We start from the raw sequence: 16202 nt of genomic DNA, 5'->3' as shown, positions 1-16202 counted from the left end.
CTTTCCCCAAACAGCATGTGATTATCATAAAGTGGGCATGTCTGTAAAGGGGAGACTCGTTGGTACCCATAGAACCCATTTTCATTCTAATATCTTGAGGTCAGAGGTCAAGAGACCCCTTGAAAATGGCCATGCAAGTTTTTCCTCGCCAAAATTTAGCATAAGTTTGGAGCGTTATTTAGCCTCCTTCAGCTAGTATGACATGGTTGGTACCAATGGATTCCTTAGGTGTTCTTGTTTTATATGATACCAATATCTGCACGCGAACTTTAAAATTTATTTAAACTTTATTTATTCATGGATTTGATCTCGTTGTCCTACTGTGTCACATTTAATTTTTTTTAAACCCTCTTTTTTTTTTAAATCCTCTATACCATTAGTATTCCTAATGGATTTAGTTATACTGTGATAATTGCAAGGTCATCTTCCACAAAGATTATTGTGGCTTTAGTTCACAATATTCACGATACTGCAGCTGTATGCGGGAAGCTAAAAATTCAAGGTAGCTGACAGATCTGCAGAGCGAAAGTAAAAAAGTAGAAAGCAGGTCAATTATTGGTTACGACCTTTGATCACAGACTTATTGACTCACTTCAAATACAAACTCAGTGAGTTCTCCCTGATCATAAAGGCTGAATTCATTCAGCTGATAAACACGATAGGATACAGTTGGCAATATACAAATTTTATTCAAATTTGAACAATACTCAGTAGGATTTAACAAAGAGCTATTTATCTGAAAACTCCCATTGGATACAGTAGAAAAGAGTATATATATATATATATATAGGAATATCACAGATTAAAAAAAATATCTGCATAGCCAGAGAGAAGACCCACAGAACCCAACAGGAAATGTCCTTGGCTTGTAAGCAAGGCTGCATACAAACAACCTTTTTCGTGCACTTTTTGCTCAGAAGCTGAGACGGGTCAGGAAGAGAAGGGGAGGATGCCAGACAACCTGACTACACCCATGCAGGTCGATGCATTCATTGTGGCATATGTCCACAGGACATAGTACGCTACACAGATATCAAACTCCTTCTATTCATGGCAGTCAAATCGTCTTCTGTATGGAGTTATCTAATCATAATGCTTTAGGATGGAAGGACACACACACGCTACGTTGGTCAGGTGTACCCAGAAAAACAAGAATGACATTTGATTACCTGCTCATTTACCAGCCTCTGAAGCAGCACCAAAATGATTGGAAGATTATCTCGATGTAAACATTTGTGGTTTTGATTGTATTATGGGAAGGAGTGATGCTGGTAGATGATCAGTATCTGGCGAGACAGAAGTCAGGGGATTAGTTCTCCTCACCAATTCTGTCAGTCATTTTAAAAATTATAGGTTTCACAGAAATACGTGCGCAAAAAAAAACATACTTGTAATGTAAAAGAGTTTCTATAATATATATATTTATATTGTCAGATGTTATTTAACCCATAAAAGTACCATAAACATTAAAGTTTGAATGATGAAGCCAAATAAACAATTGGGTTATTTTAAAAGGAATAAATTATAAAGATGATATATACACAAAAAAAATATTAGCATTAAGGATATTTACAATTAAGGTTCAAGATGCCGATTTATTTGCTATACATGCTTGTTTATATGGGAAGGCTTTCAGGTCTGCCCCCTACAGGCTGGAGGAAGGCATAACCATACTCATTTATCACAGAAACATAATAATATCTCCAGTGTATGATCGTGCACAACAATGCACTAATATAGGAAAAACACAGAGGTTGATTAAAGATAGAAATCTTCATATTAATGAAGGTCAGAACTGAAGAGGAGATGAGAAGATTCACCTGGTTTTAATTTGAATACTTGAAAACAAATCAGCACCTTGACCGGTTGGTACTGTATACACACACAGGTGCAGGATCTCAAAACAGTGGATTATCCTTTAACAGCTGCTTACACAACTCGTTGTAAGAAAAGTAGTAAAATACACTTTTACACAGTAGAAGAACAGTACAAAATGTTGTTTTCCAATGGCACAATAATCCTTGCAGCACAATTCTCGTAGTCTTCTCCATCCTGAGATGACCATTAGTGATCAGTAGCCATTTGTTTGTAAGAAAAGTCACAATTAGAAAATAGAGAGACAGTCTCCGCCTCTTCTCTTCTTTGAGTTGAGCTGTATGGTGGTCACAGCGATTAACCAATTTGTCCAATTGGCGAGGGAGAATAAACACTCTTATGAGAATCAATAAGGGTGTTAGTCTGGTACTAAATCTCAACTAGCCGAAATGGTGCGCAGCGGAAGCATGATTATAAAATAAAAGATCATTCACCTGAATATATTCCAGTTGATCCAGGTCTAATTACAAAATAAAACCCCAAACATCCTGGCAAATTATTGTACGTCCCAAAATAGTTGTTTGTCGAGTGACAAAAATGGAAGACAGACTCTGAGCATGTGTGTTTTCAAATTGTATCCCAAAGAAAATGTAGTAAAAATAGACATCCTGAAGTGGTGCTTTCAGCAGGGCAACGTTCATTCTCTGGACTCCCGTGTTTGACCCCTCCGCAGTCTTTTATGTCATAGTCTGGTGTCAATTGCAGTGTAGAGTTACAGTTAACACAGGAAGAGTGCATGGGAAATGTATATTATCAGGGCGCCTTACAAACACAAGGAAGGTAGGAAAACCTGCTTGGGTGTGCAGGGTAATAAACTCAAACGCAAATAATACCACAGTTTCGTCTTTTACTTTGAAAACAGTCCCTCGGAGCATGACAATGACTTTGGGAAGAAGCAGGAGCTGAATGTTGCTGATTGGTTTGATGTCCCACTGACGCTCCTCGATGTCACTTTGTACCCAGAATGCAGACGGCCCCGTTATACATACCCTCACACATACTTGTCCATGCACTCTGAAGTAGATGCACATGCTCAGTTTTGCACATGCATGACGCATGCATGTTTTTCGCGTCCAGCCCGGTTACAGGTTCTCTCCCGGCTGGTACTGAGGCTCCGTGGAGGTAAAGTAGTCCTCCAGGAAGCCCTGCAGGTACTCAAAGGTGGGCCTCTCCTCGGCCTCTTTTCTCCAGCAGGTCAGCATCAGCTCGTGCAGGGATTCGGGGCACTCTGCTGGGATCGGCATCCTGTAGCCACGCTCCACCTGGTCCAACACCTCCCGGTTCACCATGCCTGGGAGGGCAAAAGGCATGATGTTAGTAATCACAATTTGAATCATATGATTGCTTATGAGTCATAAATCTTTATGGTATTGGACTGGTGGAGCAGTAACCAAGTCTAGGTGATAAAAGCACTCAATCTGAAATAAACAGGTTAGTCTCTCAGACTAAAGAAAATGGTCCTTGCCTGGATAGGGCACTCGGCCTTTGGTGGCCAGCTCGGTCAGCAGGACCCCGAATGACCACACATCAGATTTAATGGTGAAGCGACCGTACAGAGCAGCTTCAGGAGCCGTCCACTTGATGGGAAACTTGGCTCCTGCAAGAGGACAGGTTCATCAGCAAGTTAAAATGAGATCATTGTAGCACAGACTGAAACAAAGGCACATCATACCTGCTGCATATATCATAGAGTTTCCTTAAAGGGATAGTTTGGGTGTTTTGAAGTGGACTTGTATGATGTATTTACAGTTTCTATAGTCAGCGTATTACCTACAGTAGATGGCGGTCGGCACGCCCCAAGCTTTGAGAAGCAGACAGGAATACCGTCAGAGGAGCAAATCAATGTACTGCTGTGGATGTAACCGGAGGCAAAACGTATTTTAGCCCAAAAAATCAATATCAGTTTAAGTGTACGCTATATTTAGAATATTTTCACCACTTTACCTTTCTGTGAGACAGCTATACAGTCTATGTTTCCGACAGGGAACTGAAGCCATTATCTATGCTCTTGCCAAAGCAACCAGACTTCATTGGAAAATACAGTAATTTGACCTCACAGAACACGTGAGTTTCTGGTTTACCGCTGCCTCAATTGGTTAGTTTGTTTGTGTTATTGTGTGACTTTGGTTTGTTCGGATTCACCAAAGTCACACCATAACACAAACAAACTAACAAGGCAGCGGTAGACCAGCAACTCCCTTGTTCTGAGTCTGGTGGCTTTGGCAAGAGCATAGACAACGGTTTCAGTTCCCTGTCGGAAAGGGCTTTCTGACGGCAAGGTAAAGCGGTGAAAATATTCTTAATATAGCGTACACTTAAACTGATAAGGTGGGCTTTTTTTTAGGTGATTGGTTCATAGGTTGGTACGTTTTTCTGCCGGCCCCGTCCACAGCAGTACATTGCTTTGCTTCAGTGCGGTAACTCCTGTCTGTTTCTCCAAACTGGGGGCGTGCCGAATGTCATCTATACACTGACTATGGACATGTACAGTACCTCATACAACCCCACGTGAAAACACATGAACTATCCCTTTAAACACCTTATAACTTGAGTGTGGGAACCCAAATCTGGGGGGTCATGAGATGATTAAAGTGATTAGAAAGAAAATATATATTTACTACTGTTACATAAAATTATGATAATTAAAAAAAATTTAATTCAAATTCCAAATCAAACATAACAAGGGAAATATCACTCTGGCTGTGATGTGGGGTCACAAATAGATTCATTTTAAGGGGTCACAAGCTAAACAGTTGGGGAACCACTGTGCTATATAAACAAACAGTGTAGAAAAAAGAGCTAGCAGCTACCAACACCCTCCTGTGGTCTTACCTTGCCTGGCAGTATATTCATTATCCTCAATGAGGCGAGCCAGACCAAAATCAGCCACTTTGCAAACCAGGTTATCTCCCACCAGGATGTTAGCAGCTCTCAGGTCTCTGTGCACGTAGTTCATCCTCTCCACGTAAGCCATCCCTGATGCAATCTGAGAAATAGACAAAGCTCTGTGATTATCTACACTAAAGGAAAACACCAGAGACACTACTTTGAAAAGTGATGCGGCAGCAGATTATTTGTGCTGACCTGTGAGGCCATGTCCACCAGCTGGGGGAGGCGGAGAATCTTACCCATGTCACCTTTCAGGAAATCCAGTAAACTACCTGTTGGCAGGGACACATGCAGGTAAGGGGAGTATAACACTGCTGGAGCTGTTGTGGTCATTTCAGCTTTTATTCAGTGTTCATCCAGTGTACATACTGTACATAATGAAGTTGATATATTCAAATTAAAGGGACAGTTCACCCCAAAATAAAAAAACAAACAAACATATTTTTCCTCTTACATGTAGTGCTATTTATCAACATAGATTGTTTTGGTGTGAGATGCCAAGTGTTGGCGATATTGGCTGTAGAGATGGTGCCCGGCTTGTGGTACTCAATGCGCCAAAAAAATACATTTGAAAAACTCAGCAGCAACGTCTCTTTGCAGAAATCATGACCCGGTTACTCACGATAATCCACAGACCTTGTTGTGAGCAGTTTCATGTAGGAACTATTTTCTTTCTACCGAACTACACCCGCCGACCATATCACCGGGCAGAAGGAAGCAGATACAGATACTGCTCACCTAGCACTACTGAGCTAGTGAGGACGCTTTTAATGTTTACATCTCGCGCTGTCCCGAGCCTCTCGTCCATGAGTAGATGCACGCTTCCTTCTGCGCGGTGATACGGTTGGCGGGTGTAGTGCGGTACAAGTAAGAAGAAAAATATGTATTTTTGATTTTGGGGTGAACTGTCCCTTTAAGTTTCATTTTGAGAAAATATAACATTTTAAAAATATATTTGTTTTTGCAGGCTGTAAACGCATCATAGCTTGACTTGGTTTTGATTGTCTCCTGTCATAAACAAAAAAAAGCATAATGAAGATCATTATTTGTTTCCTGAGTTCTACTGTAAATATGTTTATATGTGAAAGTCCATGCTGACCTTGTCCCATGTACTCCGTGACGATGTAGATGGGCTCCTCGGACACAACAGCGTAGAGCTGAACCAGCTTTTCATGTCTCAGTTTCTTCATGACCTGAGCCTCCATGAGGAAGGCCTCAGGGGACATCGTGCCAGTCTTCAGAGTCTTTATTGCAACCCGTGTTGTACCGTTCCATGTTCCTGATAAAGGAGACACATCGGTATTGATTGTTACAAGGCAAACAATTATAAGCTACCAGCACAGAGTCATGTGAAACTAAATGAACACTGCAGACCAATGCCTATACCAGTGATTTCCAACCAGTGGTATCTGTACCCAGTGGGCAACCTCTGGGTCTGAAAAGTGAAGCCAATACTGAAGTGCCTTAAACCTGCATTCTACACAGGGTATGTTTTAGGAAGTGGCTACCTTGTGATTGACAGGTCGCTACCACGGCATTGTCCACTCTGGGAGTTGTCCGCTTTAACCCTTTCACAATGTGTTTTCAGTTCATGAAAGTTAATTGTAACATTTTGGTCGCCTAAAAATGTCTTATTCAGCAATTTCTTATCATACTAAATCTAGTATTTTCTAACATGGGACTACTGTTTTTTCCTAAAATATAATGTCTATTGCATGTCTATTGCAAAAAACAGTAGTCCCATGTGCCCAAATAATAGTACTAGTGCTTAGGCAAGGTCTGAGAACTTCCACCAAAGGAAATCAGAAATTTCAGTTGCGGGCACAAAAGCATTAAAGAGAAATGTATGAGATCCACTGCACCTTTTGGGTTAAGATTTGAAAGCAATATGTAAAAATACAACTTCTATAGGCACTTTGGTCTCCATACAGTTTGTTAATAGTTTACTGAAAATGTGCCTTGAAACTTGCTTTTTTGGTGAGCAAATATCTCCACAGAAAGACAGGAAACCAGCAGAAGTACTTTCTGAGATACTGGGTTTGTTCAAGAAACAGATCTATGCATGGCTTACCCATCCAGACCTCTCCGAAGCAGCCCTGTCCGAGCTTCAGGTCCAGACGGAGGGACTCTCTCGGGATCTCCCAGGCATCCTTGGATAAGCCCTGAGTCTGAGGCTTCAGTACAGGACAGATGTCTGATAGACTGTGACACAGCCCATCAGCATGCTCTGGGGGACACAAGAGAAGACGTGGTTAGCAGAATAATCTTCTGAGGGTACAAGAAGCAGAGGCAGTGTCTGACTTAATAAACCAATATGACATTATGAACTCACTGCGATAATGGTTGACGAGCTGCTGAAGGTTTTGGAACTGTGTACGTGATGTGATGTAGAAGCCTCCGCTGTCCAGCTTCCTGATCTTGTAGTGCTTCACATTCAGCCCTTTGGTGTTGTCATAGTCCAATACAGACAGACAGTAGGCACCTGGAAAGAAGAAGAGCAAATATGAAAAATATAAAATATAAAAAGCAAAAATTAGGGCTGTCAAAGATAACGCGATAACGCGTTAACGCAAAATCATTTTAACACCACTAATTTTTTTAACACGTTAACCCAACTTGCGATTTTTTTAGGATGTAGCTGACTTAGTTTCAAAGCTAGAGTGAAGATACGTCATATAAAACTAGAAAACCTAAGGAATCCATTCATCCAATCCATGTCATACCAGCTTGTTGCAAAGGAGGTTAAGTAACGCTTCAAACTTGGGCTAAATTTTGGGGAGGAAAAACTGTCATGGCCATTTTCAAAGGGGTCCCTTGACCTGTGACCTCAAGATCAGTGAATGAAAATGGGTTATATGGGTACCCACGAGTCTCCCCTTTACATTCATGCCCACTTTATGATAATCACATTCAGTTTTGGCAAGTCATAGTCAAGTCAGCACACTGACACACTGACAGCTGTTGTTGCCTGTTGGGCTGCAGTTTGCCATGTTATGATTTGAGCATATTTTTATGCTAAACGCAGTACATTTGAGGGTTTCTGGTCAATATTTGTCATTGTTTTGTGTTGTTAACTGATTTCCAGTAATAAATATATACATATATTTGCATAAAGCAGCATATTCGCCCACTCCCATGTTGATAAGAGTATTAAATACTTGACAAATCTCCCTTTAAGGTACATTTTGAACGGATAAAAAATGTTTGATTCATTTGCGAATAAGCTTGATTAACTATTTCAATCGATTGACAGCCCTAGATTTTAATTTATCAGAAAAATCACAGAAATATAAAAGCAAATCAAATGAGTTTTGGTGACAATGTGTTCATTACGCCACCAGAGGGCAGCGTCAGCCAGATGAAAAAACACAGTGTGAGTCACAGAGCTCTCTGCATGTTTGAACTGGGTGATATGGCCCGTGGTTGTACAGTCCTCAGCTCCACACTGACCTAATTCTGTCGGGCTCACCCACCCAGTACCTCCCCACTCACTCATCCCTCCCCACCTTGTCCCCTTTCCCCGTTCTGTGCAGAGCTTACAGTACACAGATATCCAATAATAGGAAACTACGGGAATCCTGTAGTGTACGTGTGTACACGAATCACACACAGAGCTAGTTGAACCCGTGGGGACTGTGTTGCAGCAGCAGCAGCAGCAGCAGCTGCTTATCAGAACTATCTCCAGACTGAGTCCCACAGGCGTCTCATCCAACCTTTTCCCATCTGCCCGATTCGTCTCTCTTCTGCACCCTCACCGCCACGCGACTGACATGACGCAGCGGGGCACACGGTGAACAGCAGGGTGTCACATCTAAATGCTAGACAGAATTTGCTCTCTTCTCCTTGGTGCAATTTGGTAAGACATGTCAGGAGCTTCCAGTCTTGTAGTCCAGACTATCTAAACCGAGACCAAGGAATGACCAAGACCAGAGTGTATCGAGACCGAGACAAGACCAAGACTTTGAGGGGTTGACACCAAGTCAAGACCAAAACCAAGTCAGGGCGAGACCGACTCAAGATCAGACCAGTGTGAGTCCCACACTGTATGACACACTTAAGATAAAATGTGGAGCATGCAAACCATAGGCACTCCTCAAATTAATCCGAAAGCTCCACATTCCCGTGAAAACACCTACAGAAAACAAATAAAGATTGCTCTTCATTCACCTCCTTTATTGCCATATACTGTATACTTTATATGTGTGTATGTAGTGTGAGAAATGTCTTGATGAAATAATCAAACGGTATTGTATATTATATAGTATTTAATACTCTTATCAACATGAGAGTGGGCAAATATGCTCACTTTATGCAAATGTATGTATATATACATTATTGGAAATCAAATATTGTCCAGAAACCCTCACAGGTACTGCATTTAGCATTAAAAATATGCTCAAATCATAACATGGCAAACTCAAGCCCAACAGGCAACAGCAGATGTCAGTGCGTCAGTGTGTCAGTGTGCTGACTTGACTATGACTTGCCCCAAACTTCATGTAATTATCATTATATTATATTTTTAACCTCCTTCACGACAAGATAGTATGACATGGTTGGTGCCAGTGAATTCCTTAGGTTTCCAACTTTCACTCTAGCAGTTTACTGATATCCCCACAGTTGTGGTGTTGACCGGTCTTGAAATAAAATCCTGAGTCCTCTTTGTCTGAGACCGAGTATAAATGCGGTCGATTCCGAGACGAGACCTTCAAAAAGTGTTCTTGAGAACAAGACCGATCTCAAGTACTACAACACTGTGAGCTTCACGTTGAGATTTGAACATTTCACAAGTTCACAAAAAAAGAACACGAAGAAAGAACAAGAAAACACGCCGGTAATCGATGGTATAAGTTGCAGCAAGTATGTTTTTCACAAATTTCCAGGACAAAATGTTCTCTGGTTGGGATTGCATACCATAGACTAAATAATTAGGTCTACTTCCACAGGTGCTGACAGTTCTAACCTTTACAATCTTACTTTCCCGTACTGTGTGCTAAACCCCTGGGCTGTTGTTAGAGGATGCCATAGTCATACCACTCCCTGGAGCCCCTTTGGCATAGTTCTATTGTTTAAAAGAGCTGGGTATCATAAGAAATGTTTTGCTACGGGTGCAATACAATATTGGAGTTTCAGTAAAATATCAAACTTTGAAAATCAGATTTTGTATCAGGCAATGGAAATTTGTCTTCGTTTAGGGAATATAAAGAATTTCTTCAACAAAAGCCCCTTTTTGATTTTAAAGCATTTGGAGAAAACTTTGGATAGTTTTTGATACTTAATAATAATAATAATAATAATAATATCTTGGATTTATATAGCGCCTTTCATGAAACCCAAGGACGCTTAACAAAGACATAAATAAATACAACAAATGTTGTATTTATTTATTCTTGAGGCTGAGAAGCTGTTTGATACCCAGCCTTACGATCTAGAGAGGTAGAATTAAAGGTGAGCCGCAGTGTGCAAAACCGTGGTACCACCAGCCGCCGTCTGACTTCCGCTGTAGTGTTATTATGGTACGGATGGCCTCTGAGCGAGGAGAATGGCGTTACCACAGTTTTGCACTCGGCGGCTCACGTTGCCGCAGTCTTGGAAAGGAAGGAGTGAGCTGAGGGGTGATTAGTTGGTTGCAATCTGCAACCACACCGCTAGATGCCACCAAATCCTACACACTATCCTTTTAATGATGAGTTTGCTTCTTTGTATAAGGCTCAACACTCTTACCTTTGGTGGTTTCACTCTCTCGCACCAGGAAAGTACCCCTCCTGTTCTCTAAACTTAGCAGCAGCCTCTCGGAGTCGCGGCGAGTGATTTTGCCAAAGTACCACCTGGTGAGGTTGAGATAAAAAACACATGGGACACACAAGGTGCAGGTTGGTGAGGGGATGAAGATGAATGTGGAAGGAAGGGAAGGAATGACGAAGTGAGGGTAAGTCGTTGCTCGTGGTTTCAGAAAAAAGCAGTGAAACTCTGTCTTTGCATTCCAGATGCATACTAATGCCTACAGTGCAACAGCTGCTTACCTGGACTCTAGAGTCAGTCTGAGATGACTGGAGGCGTAGGAGGAAAAGTGAGAAATTGAGTTGTTATAAAAGTTTAAAAGAAGTTTGTGTGGCTTGATTGTATAAGCATGCAGGTTAGCATGTAAAGGTAAGGAGTGCGCGTCCCCCCAGGACTAGAAAACAGGAAACGCACCACAGTCATTTAAAGGAATACTTCCACATTTTGGGAAATAATGGTTATGTGCTTTCTTGCCGAGACTTAGATGCAAAGCTTGATACACCTCTCATGTTTGTACCGTAAATCAAGCAGTTTGTCATTCTCAGAGTTTTCCTTTACATATCTTGAGGTCAGAGGTCAAGGGACCCCTTTGAAAATGGCCACGCCAGTTTTTCCTTGCCAAAATGTAGCGCAACTTTGGAGTGATAATTAGCGTTCTTTCCGTCAAGATAACATGACATAGCTGGTACCAATAGATTCCTTAGGTTTTGTAGTTTCAGATGGTACCAGTATCCAGAGATAGTTTACATAATAAAAGATCGAGACTTGACATCCGTGTATCAATACAATATTGGCACGCAAAATATCTTGATATTATGCTGTATTGATTTCCCCCCCCATCTCTACTTTGGACAGAGGCCAGGGTAGTCGTTTCCTCCTGGTTCCAGTCTCCGTACTTAGCTAAGCTAACCAGCTGCTGACTGTAGCTTCATTTAACGTACAGACACAAGAGTGACATCAATCGTCTCATCTAACTCTCCACAAGAAGGCAAATAAGCGTTGCACTATTCCTCTGATTTAAAAATTCACATTGAAATAAAAAGCAAGAAAATTCTTAAGAATCAAACATTCGTGCATGTGTTAAATCTTTCATGTGCTTGATGAAAGACAGATACAAGAGACGGAGCAAGAAAAAATAAATAAAAGGTTTACTCTTCTGCCTGGATGGAGTCAGATGGAGCCACATAATTGCTGGGGATATAACCGCTCTCTCCAGTGGTCAGGGAGCGCGCCAGCCACCAGTCGCCTTCTCTGCACAGATCAAACGACAACACACAGCTTCACCGAGGCTCATCAACACATCCAAACACACAAACAAGTCTGACTTCTTTAAGGGCTGGTGTTTATCAAGTGTCTCAGGATATAAATAGATTGATGGTGATCATTTTGTTTTTTCTGTATAGCCACTCAAAAGTTTTTTAGGTTCCCACAGTAATTGAGCTCTTGGCTCCCGGAGAAGCTTGATAAATGCAAGCCCTGCAGGTATCTCTACTATCTGGAGGTTATGTAATTATAAACAAACATGCATCCATGTGGGTGTGACAACAGGGAGGGATGGTGCTCTTATGCTACTCTTAATCAGGGAGTGAGCAGCTTTGCAGCACTAGATTTACACAAGTAAAATTACAGTCTGATTAATTGCCTCCAGTTGACCTGAATTGATTATAGTGCTGCAAGGCTTCGCACCAACTTCCCCTTGACTACTATACTGAGGGTTCATGGGGCTGCATGAGCAGAGTTATGTGGCTTGTGCAGTGCTTGAAGTGGAAAAAACACAAGTGCCGGTACTCCCCTTATTCCCATGTTGGCGTGCGTATCGGCCGGTATCAGCAATCTCTTGCGACTTATTCCTATTTATTCATTATTTTCTTTAAGCATGTTATATTGTGACAGTAGTGTGATTTTATTGTTAAATTATTATACTTGAGCTATGCATCTAAACTCCAATAATATTCCAACTGGAACATTATAGGGTTAAGGTAGTGTGTATATGGTGTTAATACTTTAAGTGCTTTCCTGTGTTATTTGTAGCATCGCTCTATAATATATTATAGGATGTCTATAGCCTGGAATTAACAGCACCGGCGTACCGGTGAGTACCGGTCCACTTCGAGCACTGGGTTTGTGCCGTTCTAGTGAAGTGGTACTACAGTGCAAAAAGTACGGTATATTATGCTTCAGGTGACACAAACACACAGGCAGACAAACAGCAAATACAATGCTAGAGAAGCTTCACAAACCTGCAGTTCACCTTCCTTCTGTAAAAAAACAAATGTGATGGTTTGTGATGAAATGGAAAAGAGAGATGAAAGGGAGATGGAGGGAAAGAAAGGGGTTAAAGAAATACAAAAGAGAGCACGTTATGTGCAGTGGAAGAATAGCAGCGTACACAGAACAGACCAATATGGTGCATAAAGCTATGAATCTAAAATATTTAAATCATTACATAACTTGCAGACGAGGGAGGCACAATGATGAGGGTGAAAAACATTATCATAAAATAATCCTATCAGGTCACTGTTATATCATTTAACTGGACCAATCAGAGAGCCTGACCGACACCTTGTTTGACTGTGATAACCCGTTAACTAATCTTAGAGGTTGTTAATGGATTCTGGGTGTACTTGACCCAATAATGATCCAGGTCTTTGGCTTAAGGGGCCAGATGCAGCGTTAATCCACTATTGTCCTCAGCTCCTGCCTTCTAGGTCAGCAGTTTGTTAGTGGGCGAGCAGCACTGGGGGTGCAGCGCTACAGTATTTGGTTCACTGCACCGCTATTGATTCACGGAGCAAGCCCCTATTTTTAAAACAAGCACGACTCCCCGTAAACAGGTTAGATTTGCGTTCGGTAACTGGGTCTCGCACTGCGTCTGCTTCTCAGGAAAAAAGCAACAAAAATAGCCACGTCCTCACCGAGGCGGGCTGAGCAGCGAGACGGAGTCAGGTCTTTTGTGAATGAAGCAACAAATTGTGCAGCTGACACAAAAAGCAAGCTCTGCCGAGGGAAGCCCGTTCCTATGGTTACAGTGGGTTTTAGAGAGAGACGACAAGCGGCATGCATTTCGGGGTGCAAAGCAGTCAGTCTGACAGCTGACAGACAGGCTGTGGATGTGTCTATGTGCAGTTATTCCTCATCAGTCACACAGTGTATGAAAAAAAAAGGACTATTCATGAGTTTACTTGAGTGTACTTGTGACAGAGATTGATAATTCCTTACGTGTTGTTGACTATCTGGAGGCGTTCCCCCTTCTTGAAAGAGAGGTCTGAGGCCGTCCTAGACTCATAGTCATACAATGCCACGAAGGTCGTCACGCCTCCTATTAGGAGAGAAAGTTTGACTGTTACCAAAAACATATTGTACATACATGGCATAGAGTTCAAGCAACCCACAGGCTGCAGAGCTACTGAATAGGTAAATGGTCTGTGTCTCACAGTGGCTTCAAAATAATTGCTGAACTATGCAAAAACGTTTTCTCAATAAGACGAAAAATTTGATGATTTTACACTAACTATTGATCAGAGGGAAATTGAGAAAGAGAATGAGTTCAAATTAGGGCTGTCAATCGAATTTTCCATAGTTAATCGCGATTAATTTATCTGTTCAAAATGTACCTTAAAGGGAGATTTGTCAAGTATTTAACACTCTTATCAACACGGGAGTGGAAAAATATGCTGCTTTATGCAAATGTATGTACATATTTTTTATTGAAAGTCAATTAACAACACAAAACAATGACACATATTGTCAAAAAACCCTCACAGGTACTGTATTTAGAATTACTTGACTATGATTTGCCCCAAACTGCATGTGATTATCATAAAGTGGGCATGTCTGTAAAGGGGAGACTCGTGGGTACCCATAGAACCCATTTTCATTCACATATCTTGAGGTCAGAGGTCAAGGGACCCCTTTGAAAATGGCCAAGACAGTTTTTCCTCGCCAAAATTTAGCGCAAGTTTGGAGCGTTATTTAGGCTCCTTCATGACGAGGTAGTATGACAACAATGATACCAATGGATTCCTTAGATTTTCTAGTTTCATAGGATACCAGGATCTTCACTCTAGCTTTAAAACTGAGCCCACTACACCCTCCGAAAGATCGATTGTGTAAATGGGTTAAAGAAATGAATGGTGTTAAAACTAATTTGTATTAATGCGTTATTATCGTGTTACCTTTGACAGACCTAGTTCAAATATTTAGGTGTTGTCTTAGATTCCCAACTATTACTTACTAAATGTAACAACGCTTACATGTATCGTCCCTGTCAAATAAACTAATAAAATAAATAAATAAAATAAACAAACCACACAATCTACAAGCTGAGGTTCTCACCTGCTAGTGTGAGTCTGTTGGGAGAGGTGACAGCGTTATTGTCCACACCTCCAAACAGGGCCAGCTCTGCGGTATTGGTCATACCCTGGTTGCCACCCACACCTCCATCCATAGCGGGACTGCGATTGGGCGTTATGGACTGCTGATTGGAGCTGAGGTGGTGGCCGCCGGCCCCTCCGCCAGAGCTGAGGTTGCCTTCGAGGCTGCGGGTTCGCTGGCCAACATCCTTGGGCTTACTCTTGGATCCCCCCATGGCCAAGAACCTGTAGTGCATTCGAGGACAGAGATAAAAAAAAAAAAAAAAGTCTATGAGACCACTGGTTTAAAAAAGAACTTAATTGAAATTGCATTCACTGTAAAAGATAAATGACATATTAATTTCGCATCAGATAGACTTGCTTTCATTTTCTCAGAATACATTCTCTGGAAAAATTCCTCCGATTGCCACAAAGCCAGATGCAGAAACCAGAGACGGGACAGAGACCACGGCTCTAAATCCACTGAGACACAGTGTCATGGAGACCACATGAACCACAACTTCCCAACGGACGTTGGAGCAGCTGCCACTCCTCGCTTTCAACACAGGCATGAGATCCACTTCACCCCAATGCCACCAGCTGAGCGCATACACACTGCAGACATGTCGCGCATGCCTGCATGCACATATGTCAGACACAGATGCACATACAGAGACATCAGCGTTTTGTGGTGTCATAGCTTTATTCAAACTGATCATTTAAGATGAGTCTGTTTACGTATTTAGTAGAGCTGGCTGTCTCCCAACAATCCCTATTCACATCCACACCACTTTAGACATTAAAGGGGTAGTTCAGGTGTTTTGAAGTGGAGTTGTATGAGGTACTTACCCATAGTCAGTGTATTACCTACAGTAGTATATTTTTATATTTTTGCCGGTTTATCTTGTTGTAAAACAGCCTTTTCCAACGGGGATATTGAAAAAAAACAACAGTAATTTTACCTCACAGAACACGGGAGTTGCTGGTCTACAAACTAAATAACTGATGGAAGCAGCGGTGGACCAGCAACTTTCGTGGTCTGCAAGGTAAAACTACAGTTTTTTTTCAATGGAGTCTGGTTGCTTTGGCAAGAGCATAGATAACGGCCTCAGTTCCCAGTCGGAAACAAACTATATAGCTGTATCACGGTGAGGATATTGATTATTGATTTTTAGGATAGACTTTCTTTGAGGTGGCAAAAATATGTTTTGCTGCCGGCCCCGTCCACAGCAGTACATTGCTTTGCCTCTGTGCGGTAACTCCTGTCTGCTTCTCCAAATTGGGGCGTGCCGACTGTCATCTACT

At 41.7% G+C, this 16202-nt stretch overlaps 1 protein-coding gene across 4 annotated transcripts in view; it reads right to left on the bottom strand.

Annotated features, from left to right (window-relative positions):
- Nucleotides 1-673: 673 nt before the first annotated feature.
- src (v-src avian sarcoma (Schmidt-Ruppin A-2) viral oncogene homolog) overlaps nucleotides 674-16202 on the bottom strand; it is a 36787-nt gene continuing 21258 nt past the window's right edge. Inside the window, exons 2-14 of one of the 4 annotated variants that reach the window (XM_074643370.1) lie at nucleotides 14881-15143; nucleotides 13765-13864; nucleotides 12786-12803; nucleotides 11698-11796; nucleotides 10788-10814; nucleotides 10489-10592; nucleotides 7097-7246; nucleotides 6836-6991; nucleotides 5864-6043; nucleotides 4960-5036; nucleotides 4708-4861; nucleotides 3341-3472; nucleotides 674-3166 (exon numbers count right to left, since the gene is read on the bottom strand). In XM_074643370.1, coding sequence (XP_074499471.1) covers nucleotides 2958-3166; nucleotides 3341-3472; nucleotides 4708-4861; nucleotides 4960-5036; nucleotides 5864-6043; nucleotides 6836-6991; nucleotides 7097-7246; nucleotides 10489-10592; nucleotides 10788-10814; nucleotides 11698-11796; nucleotides 12786-12803; nucleotides 13765-13864; nucleotides 14881-15133 — 1659 coding nt within the window. In that variant the 5' untranslated portion in view covers nucleotides 15134-15143 and the 3' untranslated portion in view covers nucleotides 674-2957. The remainder of the gene's footprint in view (nucleotides 3167-3340; nucleotides 3473-4707; nucleotides 4862-4959; nucleotides 5037-5863; nucleotides 6044-6835; nucleotides 6992-7096; nucleotides 7247-10488; nucleotides 10593-10787; nucleotides 10815-11697; nucleotides 11797-12785; nucleotides 12804-13764; nucleotides 13865-14880; nucleotides 15144-16202) is intronic. The other 3 variants (XM_074643372.1, XM_074643371.1, XM_074643373.1) reach the window with 3 other exon arrangements.

This window comes from Sebastes fasciatus, chromosome 8, assembly GCF_043250625.1.
Source record: "Sebastes fasciatus isolate fSebFas1 chromosome 8, fSebFas1.pri, whole genome shotgun sequence".
Classification (NCBI taxonomy): Eukaryota; Metazoa; Chordata; class Actinopteri; order Perciformes; family Sebastidae; genus Sebastes; species Sebastes fasciatus.
The sequence above is the reverse complement of the archived record's forward strand: the minus strand, read 5'-3'. Positions and strand labels throughout refer to the sequence as shown.